The sequence below is a fragment of the Grampus griseus genome (genome assembly GCF_964374135.1).
Source record: "Grampus griseus genome assembly, chromosome: 18".
Classification (NCBI taxonomy): domain Eukaryota; kingdom Metazoa; phylum Chordata; class Mammalia; order Artiodactyla; family Delphinidae; genus Grampus; species Grampus griseus.
This window is the reverse complement of record NC_139012.1, coordinates 3784058-3799370: the sequence shown is the minus strand read 5'-3', so window position 1 is coordinate 3799370 and position 15313 is coordinate 3784058. Positions and strand designations below refer to the sequence as shown.

The window sequence follows — 15313 nt, the reverse complement described above, 5'->3', positions numbered from 1 at the left end:
CCGAAGCCATAGAATGTGAACTAGATGCTCACTCCCTCTCAACTCTCCAGCATAAGTGCTGGCCTAGCCTCAATCCCAAATCATCTTTACTTATCTTTTTCTTGGTTTCTTCTCTAGTCTATTCGCCACTCAAAAGGTTATCACTCAAGATTTCAATCACCAGCTCTTTGAGAATAACATAGAAATTTCTACCTTAAGGCCCGATCTTCCTCTCAACCTCCTGACCCCCACTTTGGTTAGCAGGATCACTTCTTTGAAAATATTGAAAATATAACTAATTTTCCAGTCCTTGAAGAGGACTCCGTATCCAATGCAGTGAGCCGTCATCAGAAAGCTTGTTAAGAGGGCCCTGCACAGAGTCGGTTCCCTCACTGAAGGGAGATGATGCAGCCTGCCCCTCCAGGCTGTGGCCAAAAGCTGTGGTCAACATTTGCAGCAAACAAGATCGAAGTGTGCACGGCACTCACTTTAGAGAAATGTGTTTTCGTAATCACCGGCAGAGGCTTTGTTTAGTAGAGTCATAATATGTTTTTGAACATCTTCTGTTGCACGTGGATGTGGAGGGATAACTAGGAGGACACAGCTTGGTGGCTTCTGAACGAGGGAAAGTCTTGTGCTCATGCCTCCTCCCCTTCCTGCTCTCCCAGGAGAGATGATCACACGGCGACACACCGTGGAGATGGCTGAGTTTTACCGGGACCTCCTGGCCAAGTCCCTGTACAGTCGTCTGTTCAGCTTTTTGGTGAATACGGTGAACTGTTACCTTCACAGTCAAGAGGAGCCCAGCAGGTAGGTGTGATGGACGATTACGGTGATTCCCACAATAGCGACTTAACTAGGCTCGCTCTTAAAGATGCTTCATAATCCAGTGTCACCCAGAGGTTAAACTATCATTAAAACATTTCATTTTAGCGCGATGATTTTACTTCAAGGATTTGACTGACTAATTTTAAGGGATTCAAGCCCCCTCTGCCCATACGTACAGCCCTGGATAAATTAATCAAATCATCCCTCGTGCATAGAGACGCAAATGCATTCTCTCTGGACTGAAGGCATCTATGGCCTTTTAATCACCAAGAAGTATAAAAAATGTATAAATCTGGGAAGAAGACAGTTCAAGAATATCTAAAGCACTTCAGTCCGTTGAGAAGCCCATGTCTCTCCAGAAACAATTTGATGATGTGTTTCAGCTCGGCAGTTCCTCCTGTTTTCTTCACTTGTTTTGTGGATTATTTGATAAAGCGTCTCTATGGTAACCATCTTGACTCCTGGCCTTAGTCATCTTTAAGGAGTAGTGTTTCAGGGCTGTTTGATCATCTAAAAATGATAGATCTTCTTGGCATCTTGTCAGTGGAAAACTTTGTTAGTATTCTTGTCTCCAATAATGACCTTGGGCAGGGCAGGCCATTGGGAGCAAAACTGCATCCAGGAGTCTTTACACGTATGCTGGTCTTTGAATGAAACCTCTTGAGGATTTCTTTGTTGTCCAAACAGACGTCACCAAATTCCTGAAAACGGCTCCTTTTAGAGGTCACTTGGAAAACATTAGGACTAATACGTATTAATGGGAAAGTTCTTAAATAAATACAGATATCTCAGAAGATTTCAAGGACAAAGGCGTACTAAATTCTCATTAAAATATACACATTAAAAAATCCACTGCTCGTTGATCAGCATGTTCAATATATAGCCTGTGACTTGAGGGTCGCTATAGCGTTACCTATGTTTCAGCAGATATACATTGATACTGGATGTGGTGAGGATTCTGGATTTTATTATTTCTTACTCTCAATTTGTGATTTCCCTTTAAATATGAAGATTATTCACAGAACAGTACTAGTCGGCTAAGACTACCAAATTAATCTTGTATAAAATCATCGGCAGCTCTGCTGAAGTTGACATTGAAAAAATTAACAAATAAATCCAGCTGCACGTAAAAACTTTTAGAAAATTTCCATTTGACATTTAAATCTTACAGAGCCTTAAATTATATAAATGAGAAAACTTATACAGAGTCAAGATTTTTGACTGCACACAGAGAAAATGAAAACATAAACCTTGGAAAACACATTACTTCCCTTTCAGTGGGAATATTGTGTCAGTGTGCAAATTTATGATATGAGTCTTGTCTTTATGATTCTTTACTAGGCAAATGAATAAGGACAAGGATTATTGGAAAATTAGAGGTGAATTAATGTATCGTAAGTTTAACTCCTAAAAGACAGTTTTCTCATTTGAGTCATAACTCCCATGTTTTCTTCTCTATTTCTCCCATGGGTCACCCAAACCTGAATTTAAATCCAAAAATAATGCAAAGAAAGGTTATGTTTGCAGTATTTCTAATTCACGGAAATTCATGGAAAGCTTAAAGATTTGCAGATTTACGGACCCATTTCCTAAGTCGCAGAGAAGTCTCAACATTTGGATAAACTTAGAATAGGCTTTTATTGTTTATGAATCCCCAGTTTCTTTTGGAAATTTTATAATTGCGTTAGAAAAGATTATATTAAAAAATATATATATTCCTGTGGTTAACATGGGCAGGCACCCTTGATGTTGATGGGAAATATTTTTCACACTATGTAATTTTTGTAAAATTTGCAAGAGGGAATAAATATAAATAGGATATACTCTAACAAGGTATAAAGGGAAGACAAGTGAAATTTAAGCAGATGACATGTTTGTTCTTGGAATGCTGGGTTCATTTTCTGGATTATAGCAAAATAGGTACAATATAAATAATGTTACACATTAAAAAAAATTCTACTTCTTCTACCTAGTTTCCAAACAGGTTTATCATCCTTGTGATTGTGAAATGAGATAGAGATTCTTACTAAGGTGTAGCGAATAATAATAACTTAAAAATGTTCAAATGATAAATAATTTTTGCATCTCCTAAAATAGGACCTGTTTCACAATTGCTGCACTTACATTCCCAGGATCGAATCATCAGTGTTAAATTTGAAATTATTATTTTTCCTGAATCGAGATCTTCAGTAGATATTTGGTGTAAACTCGCCTATTTCAGAGGCACCTGTAAGTTAAGAGAGTCTTGGACAGGCAGAGGGGTTGTGGAAACTTCCGGAGACGTCTCCAAATGTCTTCAGACACAGAAACCTACAGTTTATTTTAACTCATTTGCATCATGAGTTCTGACTGCAATGGTTTATATATACGGGGACACCTGAGAAATATAACCTATGGAACAATCCCCTTTTTATCATAGAAGCACCCTAACAATAAGTAGACTGAAGGTTATAAACAGATGAAGTTTAGGAGGTAACTCGCTAGAGGGGTATTGGAGATATACTTTATTCATTCATTCATTCATTTATTCATTGATGGCTGAATGATCTGAAATCCACATTTTTGGAGAGCACAATTTGGCATGCAAATATAATACAGTAAATAAACTGAGTTTCAGGCATACATACGGAGATTTTTTTGCTTGTCACTGAGCCTTCGGGGTCTTACATATGCTTATACTATATTACATTCTTTTGATATTTTAGTTGAGCTAAACATAAACATGTTAGTAATTTATGATTAATTACATTCCGCTTCAATGAATTATAGGAACTTTGGGAGAGTTCTCCAACTGTCTTCAGATACCAAACCCTACGATTAATTTCAACTCATTTTTATCCTGAGTTCTCCTGTGTCCAAGCCTGTTCCTTTGGACGGCACCTGATTGCAAGAACTTTGGTTGGTTTCCAGGACTATGTGAGGATAAAAGAGGTCACACAAGGCTGTCCGCACAGCGCCTGGTAAAATCTTTGTGGTCGTGGCTGGAGAGAAGACTTCCCAGTTTATGGCCATTTATTTTGGGGAAATGAGGACTGAGAAAAAATGCAGAAGGAGGCCATGGTAGAAACCCTAGATACAGTCCAGTCTCTTCGTTTTCTGTTGCTTCGGTAATCTCGGTTGTTTGGAGAATAGCAGATAAAGGAAATAATTTGTTCTTTAAGAATACGAATGCCGCTACGCATGTACACTGCTGGGTAGTTTTGTTTTAAGATTCACATATCAATGCAGTGATTTAATTCCTGAAATCATCAGTCGGATATTTTTGGCATCTTATCCTGTTTCTAAATTCACATGGTTTAATTATAAGAAAATGATTTTGTAAGTCAGTATGGAATGTCCTAGGCATCCAGCAAGATTTCCATCAACTTATTGCCACGTGGCGCGGGTGTTCCACAGCAATCTGGCTGAGTCATCGTAAAGGATGGAGATGTTAATAGTGGAGCCTGATGTCTCACAACTGACAACTCACTCTCTGAAATGAGACAAAAGTGCGTGTGCAGTAGGATGTGAATGTAAGGTCCTATCGGGGTGTCAGGCGAGCACGGTCCTCTCCAGCATCTGACAGCATCAGATGCATCAGAATGCATGTAGCGAATCTGCACTAATAAGATCGGAACCATCAGTTTCATATTCAGAAAAATGACACTTCTTCATAGGCGAGACTTGCTGTTCGCTCTTAATTAGAGGCGACAAATGTTTTCTGTAGGGAAAAAGTAAGGATAGCCTTGAAGAATCTGAAGCCTCGTTTAATCTGTTGGGTAGTCTGTATCTGGTCTAAATACTGCCTTCCTGAATGGCAGAGAAGGCTGATCTCTACTTTGATGCTCTGAAATGAATGTAAGGTGAATTAGCCGGGTTAAGGGGATTTACGGCTTAAGTTTTCATTTGGGAATTCTCCTTAGATTTGTTCTACTGAGAATTCAGTTTGTACACTATTAGTTATGAACAGTTAGTGGTGTGTATGCACGTTTGTTGAATTTCCAAGGATTTTAAACAGAAGAGAGTGTTTTGCTGTATATTATATTGAAATGATATCCAAGTTTCTTATGATTTCCATTTGTTTCTCATTGATGCAATCAGGTAGCACTTAATGTACTTACGGAATGTTATAATGTATTTGGACCTTTTTTTAGGTCGAAGTCCAATTTGAGAATCTGATGAATGGCATAAACTCACACACAGTTTTCCATATAATTTGGGGGACTTATAGACTCTCCCCTCAAAGAAATAAATGTTCCTGGACTGTATTCACTTCTCAATTTGTTGATTAAACAGGTTAATAAATTCTGAAATAATACCGCCAATGTGGTTCATAGTCCCCTGGTAGTTCTTGAGGATTTTTAAGTCAAATTTTTTTTTTTTGTAATTACTTTGTTGTTGACCTTTTCTTAAATAGAAAATTATCTTTTTAATTTTAGATAAAATCTGTGATTTTTAAAAACCTACAGAGATACCACCTGATAGACGAGTAACGTAATTTTTACTACACTAATATAACAGTAAGGATGTTAATCTTTTTAAGATTTTTTCAGCGGATTAGATTTGCAGCTCTAACTGAGAATTTGTCAAGGATCTCATCCATTAGAGACAGGAAGTCAGTATCTTACTCTATGAAGCTCTAGGGGCCTGAAGATAGAGCATCGTCCTCTGCACTGCAGGCAAACCATCAAAAATATCTCCTGGATTATGGTTTATACCTACACCGTTTGCATAGATCACCTATAATACTTTACCTAGCATCTTAGGACAGTTTTCGAATTCCATCTATAGGCTGTTTTTGCTTTTTGTGCAGGGGGATTTGTCATGATTTCTGTACCATCTCGTATTTCCCAGGATGAAAAAGCCTGAAATTCAAATCAAGGATGTGTGTGTGTGTGTGTGTGTGTGTGTGTGTGTGTGTGATTATTTTCTTCTTAAATTATTTAACCAGAAGGCTTTTTAAAAAAAGTCAGATGCCGTCTATGACTTATTAAAAGGACTAGATTGTAGCCATAAATAGTTATAAATGGTTCTTACAAAAGTATAATTTGTTTTATCTTTTGCAAGGAAATGAGGTCCGTCAGGTTAACTCTCTGAGTTGAAAATTTGAGGATTAATCCTCTCCAATGGTGGCAGTCATTGGGCGCATCCCAGGTGATGAAAATCGCCCATTATTGGGACTTGAAATTCTCCAAACGACCTAAGCGCTTAAGCCCCCCAACCCGAATCCCGCCCTGCTTCCTTATAGATGGGCACCTTCGCCTTAGCTGAGGGCTCGCCGTCATTCTCTCCAACAGGAAGGGTTAAGGTGAGCAATGTTTCCCTCCTTCCTGAGTCAGACGGTGAGGAAAGATTTTATTGAAAAGGAGCCACGCGATTTGTCAGATGTCTGCATGCCCCTACCCCCAACCCCGCCCTGCCACATCTGTAATGGAACTTGTGTAGTTGTCACCTAACTCCAGATTTAAGTATTTTTTACTCCCTGCGACTGTCCGCATCATTGACTAGCTGGTCTGTATGAATTCTCGTTAATTCAGGGTGGGGCTCAGTGGGGCCCTGTGACCACTGCAAAGCAGAGGGATATCAAAATTAAATACTTTTTCCAAACCACACACCGCTCTCCCAGTCCATTCAAGGAATCTCAGTGAGGGATTTTACGGGCTGCAATAGGTTAAGAAACTATCTAAATGGTAGGCCGGGTGATAAGAAAGTGAAGTGTGGAGAAAATGTCTAGAAATTAAATGTGTTTTTTTCACTGTTATTTTGATAAGAAAATTGGAAATTAATTTCCCAAAGAAAACATCTGAGCATACGATATATTTAACATCACTTGAGAATCCTAAGTAAAATCTCATTCTCTGTCTCTCATTCGATATATATTTTGTAAACTGTTATTAAAAGTTCAAAAAAGGTCATGGAGATTATCTGTCCTCATTTCAGACACAAAAGTACAAAGTGAAACCTGAAGGAGGGACTGAATGTGTAAATAAATCTGATTAAACCCCAAATATTTACTTATTAGTTTCAACTTTCCCCCTTAGCACTTTACTAAAATGATTATAAAGATTTAAGTTCTTTGATGGATATTACAAGTCGAAAAGAAAAATAATCTATACCAACAGTCCATACGTAATTAAGAGTTGGTAAAATGATATTTTGTACATTGCCTTATTAATTGTAAAGTACTTAATTCTTAATAAATGAATTTATATCATTAATTCCCAAATGCCTTATAGAAATACTAAAACAGCTGCTGTGCATTTGTGAGAAAATGAAAATAGACATTCAGTATTTTTCCATTTATTGTGTGATATCTTTCTTCATTAACTGTATTTGGGGGGGTGAAAGATTTAATAATCAAGAAGAGTACAAAGGGTTATAGGCAAGTCTTACCTATTATCTAACACGATTAACATTTGTCACTTTTGCTTCCGATTTTTTTTAATGCAAAAGAAATAGAAAATTGCAGCTAAAAGCCGAAGTTACTTTCGTTTATCTACATAAGTCGATTCCTCTCCTTCCTGCCCAGAGACAACAATATTATCAATATTTTGTAAATTTTCCAGTTTTAAAAATTAATCTAGATATTGGTGTTTCATAACGAGTATATAACACTGTGAGTCATTAAAGAATTAAAGAAATGGTATCATAGAGTACATTGTACACTGTACTTCCCTTTTTAACCCCACATAGTTTTTGAGATTTAACTATATTGATGCGTAATGAGCTAATTGATTCTTTGTAACTGCTACACTAATTCCCCTGAAGAGAAACCACAATACCCTCATCTATTTCCTTTTAGATGGACACTTACGTCTGTTTTCATTTCAATTACAGTGTCACATCCTGAGATATATGTTTAGAATTATCCCTGGGGTATATATTTAGTAGCAGAATTGTGGGGAGAATATTAATTTGCATTTCCCTGATTACAAGTGACGTTGTACATGGCAATGCAGATTCTACACTGCCCGGTGGTGATGTGCTCATATGTGTGCGGTGATATTTGTTCAGTTATATACAATGACCTGGCTTCAGGGACTTACCATAGACATTCTTGCCCTATTCCAAGGTCATCTTACATTTTTTCCTAAACCTTTCGATTTTCAATACATCGGGAATTTATTTTTGTTTATATGAGAAATTGATATAATGTTATATTTTAAATGGATATTCAACTATTCCTATCCCATTTATTAGAAATGCTTTTTCACCTCCTCCTGATGTTTAATCTATTTGACTAAAGCTGTATCAATAATATATTGTTTTAATAAGTTCTCATAATAAGTTCTTACTTTTCTTATTTGTTTTGGTTTCTCTGGATCTTTATTTTTGCATATGAATTTTATAGTCATTTTGACTTAGTCCATAAAAGAAATTCATTTGAGATTTTGATGAGAACTACATTTATAGATTAATTTGGGGAGAATTGGCCTTTTTAGACTGTTGATTCTTTGCTTCCATAAATATGATCTATATTTCTTTCTGCATACATTCTTTTATTTCTTAAATATGTTTGTGTTTTTTCTATCAATTTCTTGCACACTTCTATTTGATTATTTTCTAAGTACTTTGTACTTTCTCTTGCTATGATGAGTGCTATTTTTCTATTATATTTTAATTTGTTTATTGGGATACTCAATCTTGAGTTTCATATGTTGATCTTATATCAGGAAACCCTGCTGACTTTTCTTATTAGTTCTAATAATTTTCCTGTGGAATATAATAATGTGAATGATCATAATTATCTTTTTTGTCTTCCTTATCATTTATGTCTTCTATTTCTTCTTATTTTATTGCATTGGCTAGCGCTGCCAATACAATGTTGAAAATTTGTGGTGTTAGTAGATATTCTTGTCTTGTTTCCCAATTAATGTAATACCTCTAATTATTTGTCAGTAAGTAATCTGTTTATGTAGAGTTCCAGTAGATAATCTTTGCTAAATGTTTTCAACCATAGATGTATGCTGTTTCATTGAATGTTTTTCTTTTATCTATTAAGATTATTTCTCCTTTTCTTAGGTTATGTGGCAAATTTTATTGATGTATGTTTTTTGATGTCGAATAATTCTTCATTTTTGGTGTAAACCCTATTTGGTCATGATGAACTAAATTCAATTTTCTAGTCATTATTATGGATGTTTGCATTTATTTTCATTAGTGCGATAAGATTTTATTTATTTGTTATACAGTCTTTTGCTATTACGTCTATGTTAAAGAGTAAGCTGAGAGCAATTCTGTTTTTCTTCTCTTCTAAAATGGTTTGTGTTAAATGAAGATGATATATGCCTTGAATGCCTGGTGGAATTCTCCCTGAAAATTTTTGGGGAGGTGAAGGGAGAGTTCACCTATGAATACTATTCTAAAATTTATAGGTCTAATCAGATTATTTTCTTTCTTTTTAAAGTCATATATATTCTAGACAGTCGTCCACTTTAAGATTTTAAATGTATTCACCAACTAAATCACACTTTTGTTTTATTTATAATCCTCCAATCAATAGCTCTTATAATTCTAGTTTGACAACTTTACATTCCTGACATTCTTTATTTATGCCTTTGCTCCAGTATCATTGATAAGTCTTGCCTGAAATTTGCTTGTAAGAATTATTTATTTTCAAAAATCAATTTATTTTTCTTGTTGTCATTTCTCATGTTTATGTTATTTATTTTTACTAAGCTCTGCAGTTTTAGGACACCCTATTTTAACTTTCTTTGAAATTTTCTCCTTTTTTTTTTTCCTGACTTCCTGACTGAAATGTTTGTTTCATACTTTCTGATGATTACGTTGACCCTGAGCCTATGAAGTATCTCCTGAGTACCTCTTGGTGCATTCCAGGTGATTTATATGTAGCACTTCCTTCGTTTGTTTAGTTCTAAATATTTTGTCTTTATTTTTGTTTCAGAGATGAAATAACGAGCAGTTTGTCAGGAAAATAAATTTTGCACACCATGTTTTTCCCTCCTTCATCCAAATTGGGGAACTTTTTCCCATTAAATAATGATATTGCTTTGATTCTTATGAATATGGTACGAGTGACTTCTATTTCTGCGTAGACATTTAAATCATGGTGCTTATTGTCATGACAACCAAAACTACACAATTTAGCGAAATATCTAAGACAAAACCTGCTTTCTAAATAATTCTCCTTCTGCTTCATTTCGTTACCAAAACACCCATATGTGTAATGATTTCCTAAAGAGCTAAGAACCTTTTCTCTGTAATTGCACATTTGCTTTTCATTTTTTTGTGAGATACTTTTTTTTCAACTAGAAGGATCCAGAGAAATAAAAAATATGAGAGGCTAACCAAAGTAGATGTATATTATATTACTCAAAAATTAAATATTACATAATAAATACAAAATAATGGTTAAAAATTTACCACGCTTATTATAAAAATTACCACGTACTATGGACACAATAATGGTTAAATATAAATATTAATCATGATAATGTGATAAACTGTTTCAAGAATAGTGCAGCTTATTGAACCAGTGAAGAGCTACGTATTTTTCCCTTAAGTGCACATTTTTAGGCGATGGGAGGAAAAAAAGAGATTTCTTTCAGATCTATGAGAATATGGCATTTTTAGTATCGAACAGTAGTGTTTTTCCTTTTTGATAATGGCTGTTATGCGATTTGCAAATGTTATTTGAGAGTCAAATAGATTCAGTATAGTGTGTAAGAAATTCAGTGATTTATAAGGCTACTACAAACCCGCGAGCATTCCTCTCTAGCTCTTTCTTGAGCCAAGAGTGCAGAGGCTAAAGCTTGTATATTTTATACAAAGGATAAAATTCATCGCATTGCTGGCCGTGCCCACACTCTTGTTTCTTTTCTCACTGGGGAAATGCATTTGGCCTCTTTTCAACCCCCTGATACCCTGCCCTGCTGGATAGAGTTAACCAAATCTGTATTTATTATGCTCTTCTGTGCCTGTCATTTGAGTGTAGTGGCAGTTCTGCCAAAATAAATAACGCCGCCATGCAGCTCAGAGATGAGAGGAGGGTGTCCCATTCTGGGTCTTGGTGACCCTGCCGCTCCCTGAAGAAAACACCAGGAAGGAAATGTCAGTCCCACAATTTAAATCTTGTTTGCCTTTCCTAATATAATTTTCTCATCGAGAAGGATGGGCTTTTCAACGAAAGGACATTTTTAGTTTTTGTTAGCTGCACGCTTTTAACTTTTCTCTCTTCATGTACAGTCTTATTAAAAATACATTTTCCAAGCAGACGGGAGAAGTGGAGAAGGTGCATTTATTGTGGTTATTGTTTACTGGATGATACCTGTAAGCGAGCCGGGCTTCGAGCTGGAGATTATTACATTTAATATTGACATTGGCATGAGGAAGGAGTTATTGTCTCCCCTCTTCAGATAAGGAAACCGGAGTTCAGAGAGGTTGAGTAATTGGCCCAAGTCACACAGCCAGGAAGAAGTGGTCGATTTGGAGTATGAACCCCACTATGTCAGACTTGACACCTGAGTTTTTCCAAAAATGTCTCCCACATTGAAATCGTCAGAAAATGATTTTAAAAAGCATCGTTGTAAAGCTACCTTAAAAAAATATAAATGGTTTCTTTATTTCCCTCCAAAATTATTATTTAAAGTTTAACATATCTATATATCGACATGGCCCTGAGGGTGCGATTGTCCTCTGTTCTTTGTATCTGCGTCTCTAGCACCCGGCAGAGTGCTTTGCAAAAGTAGGTGCTCAGTACCTATCCATTCAAAAGGTGGGTGAGCTAATGAAGTAGTTCAAAGCCATTCTCAAGTGAGGCAGTGTTGGTAGATTGCAAAAGTGGCCCCAACTGCTCGTTCTCTGCATCCACGCCCTGTCCAATACAGCTCTGACGCTTCTCTGATCAAGAGTTTAGGTCCGTTTTCACTTCCTTCGAATTTGAGCTGCCCTTGTGACTTGCTGTAGCTGAGAGAATACAGCAAAAATGATGGTGTGCCAGCTCTAAGGCCTCGCACTAGTCTAAGGTCCCGGTCATTGCCACTCGCGCATAAGCCCGGGCTCTCCTGGGGACAGTGAGAGGCACTGTTAGCCAGCCAACAGCCGGCCAACCCCAAGGCATTGAGCGGAGGAGGTTATCCTGCACCTGCCAACGCCCCCGCCAGGCCACCCACACTGACAAAAGGACTTAGAACCATAATAAGTACTTCATGTTTTTGGGTGCTGAGTTTTGGGGTGGCTGGTAACCCAGCAATATCCACTTGCTACAAGTCACTATCTCCTTAATTTAACTTTGAGCCACAAGTTGTGAGCACGTATACTTGAAGGTGATTGCTGGAAAGACAGGTGTCCATTTCATAGGTGGTCGGAGGGATTCTGAGATGATCTCCCATCCCAGTACTTTCACACTCTGTCTCCATCATCTTCTGGGGGGGCAGTAAAGTCACAAACCTTTGGGTAATAAGAATTTATGATTTTCAAACCTTGCTATTAAATTGCAAAGGTATCCTCAAGTGCTCTTTAAAATCTTAAATAGCAGAAGCCTCATAAAAAGGGGAGGAGGGCGGTGTATTCAAAGAGAATTCTTATGAAGGGAGAAAAGGAACCCTATTAAGAAAAGCATGATCGTTTTGCAGTTGTGTAGCAAATCAGCAGGGTGTATACCTTAAACTGACACAATATTGTATGTAATTAAATCTTAGTGAAGCTGGCGAAAAAAAAGAAAAGCGTGATCAGTGAAAAATGAAACAGCACTTTTTACTGTAGCTTACAACTAGTGGGTTGAAATGTTATGTAGGTCTCATGTTTTGTGTATGTGTATGTATGTTCAAGTACATGGTAGTTAATTTATGAATACAGCAAATTTACCTTTTAGCTGTGTTTTCATTTTTTAAAAGGGTGATAGAAATCAAGAGATCTGGATTTCTATTCTGCGCCTGACACAACATTAATGAAATTGTTAGTAAGACCTTTATGTCTCGTGAATATTAATTTTCTCAGTCTCTGAAACTGTGATGATCGCATTTCATTTACTTACAAATGGAGCCTTGGCTCATCTCTCTGGCTTGGTTTTGCTTTCAGGACCCGTGAGTCTGTGATTCCTGGTCAGGGTATTTTGGAAGATGTCAGTCACATCCAGATACCTGGTGGCTCACTGCTTTATGCCCGGGGGTGAACTCTGAGTCAGCCCCCTCCAACACAGGTTATGCTGAAATGCGTCAGATTCAATGGATCCTTGAGTCTTAGTAGAACTGGTAGTACCACTATTAATAGGTGAAATTTAAAGGCTGCAGATCAGATCACACCTGCAAATTCTCACAACCATGCCTGGATTAGTTCAGCTCTTCCAGTGGCTCTAGCCTAACAAGACCAGGCTCCAGAGAAGGTCAGGAACTCCAGGGAGGGTCAAGACTTTTGCCTGTGTTGCAGGCCTCATCCACAAGTATTTGTGGCAACGCATGGCTGGCTTTCTCTGCAGAACAGTGTGTGCCTGCTAGCACTTGCCCACCCGTTCACATAGGACATTCACGTAGGGGGCACTCCCCTCCCCATAATTAGTAATCATCCCTTTTCTAAAGATCACAGAAACTGCAGATGAAGTACTTTGATGGCATTCTGAAAACTACTCCCACCCAACTTACCTGGATTACCCACCCCTATGGAATCCTGCCTTTACTCTGCCTTCCAAACCAGACCCACCCAATTGGGTTTTATACCTTTTGAGTTTCCCTGCGTCTATCCAGAGCATCCCCTGCCTGACCTTGGCCACATACCTTGACTCACAATCTCCCCTGTGAACCTCGGGCTTGTCTAAAGCCAAAACGTGACCTTCAGATACACCTTCAGAGTTCACTCTTCTTCCAAGCCTGTCCTCTACCTGATGCCTCCTTTGGGTCAGGTGGCGTGGATCTCCCAAACACCCGGGGTCAACCTGATCTGACTTCTGAATCCTGCTGTTGTATTTCGTCTTGCAGTCATCTACCAACTGACACAGACCAAAAGGAAAGGAGACATATCTGCTTGATATGAGACTGAAATATACATTTCCTGGGAAAGACAAATAAGCTACAGAATTCCCGCATCTCTGTATAGGTTTTTATTTTGACAGTTGACAGTTTACAAAAGGTCGTTCAAAAGCGATGATACAGGGTCCTAGGTTGGAGGCATATGGAGGTAGCAGCGCTTGTTATTGTTTGGCGTATAGAATATGGTTGGTCCCTGACTTTGAAACAGCAAGGATAATGCGCAAGTAACCTACAGCTGAGTTGATTTCACGTCGTTGCTTTGTTTTTCTTCTTTGAAAACCTTTCGGGCATGGTGTGCTTCTTTGGTTGATGTGTCCCTGAAGGAGCTCCATTGCCCCTCCTTACACCTACATACATCAGTAACACGGAACCTCCCTCTAGCTTCTCTCTGACTCACTTATCCAGAGAATTGGTTGAACACAAGAACTTACTTCTCTTTATTTTTGTTGGAGGGACTAAGGGCACTAGTCTGAAGGCATCCCCAAGAAATACAACTCTGCTTTCGAAGAGTCAGCAGACATGGGAGGACGTTAGATACAAATCTCAGACACACATGGAAACGATAGCGGCATAAACGCTGCTGTGATTATATTCAACTGCTAGAAGAATGTATTTCCATCTCAACCTCAGGGTCACTCAGACATCTTGCTTGTAATTTTCTTGCCTACTCATGTCTTTATATTAATAAATGGCTCTTGTGGGAGCCAAGGCCAGCCATAGGAAGGGTCACTATTCCAACATCATGGCGGACGGGGCAGTACCAAAGCAAGCATGCATTTGAGTGCTTCTGAGTTAACAAATATTCAGCCCCAGGTCTCTCCGTCCCTGTGCATAGCTGTGATCCTAGCGAGCGTACCATTTTCTTACTGTTTTATTGAGGGTTAACAAGGCTGAAGTGCACATATTCTGTAGAGTTCAGCGATGTTACACATGCAACCTGGCATATCCCCCCCCCCCACAGAGCTAGATGTGGACTCTTCCTCTGCCCACTGGTTTACGTCTGGCTTCCTTTGCTGAATGTTCCTCATGTGAGATGCATCTACAACGTTGAGTGCAGCCGTAACCCATCCTTATTCGACTTCCGAGTAGTGTTCTTTTGTAAAAACGTGCGTGGACATACCACTAGTTAGTTCCGTATTCAATTACTGATGGACACTTTGGTTGTCTCCAGTTTTGGGCTCTGTAGATAAGAAGCCATGTATGTTCCCATGCATGACTTCTAGGGGACAGGCACTCATTACCCCGGATACCCGCCCGGAGTGGGATTTCTGGGTCATTCAGTAGATGTGCATTAAGCTTTAGTAGACGAGGTCAAACCATGTTCCAAATTTCAGATCTAAGCTGTGACCAGCATCGTGTGAGGGTTCCAGTTGCTCCACATCCCGTACATACAGCTTTGCATCTGGATTTTTTCACTGTGGTAACTATTTATCCATATTTCTATCTAATCTTCATAACTATTGCTTTTAATAACCACAGAATACTTAGGAGGAGCAATGATGTCATAAATTAGTTAAATGGTCTGCATTATTCTCAAATGAGGG

General features: G+C 38.1%; 1 protein-coding gene across 1 annotated transcript in view; it reads left to right on the top strand.

The window, feature by feature from the left end:
• Positions 1-15313, top strand: part of MYO16 (myosin XVI) — a 424969-nt gene that overhangs the window by 233244 nt on the left and 176412 nt on the right. The window contains exon 20 of the mRNA XM_082675412.1: positions 648-789. Coding sequence (XP_082531538.1) covers positions 648-789 — 142 coding nt within the window. The remainder of the gene's footprint in view (positions 1-647; positions 790-15313) is intronic.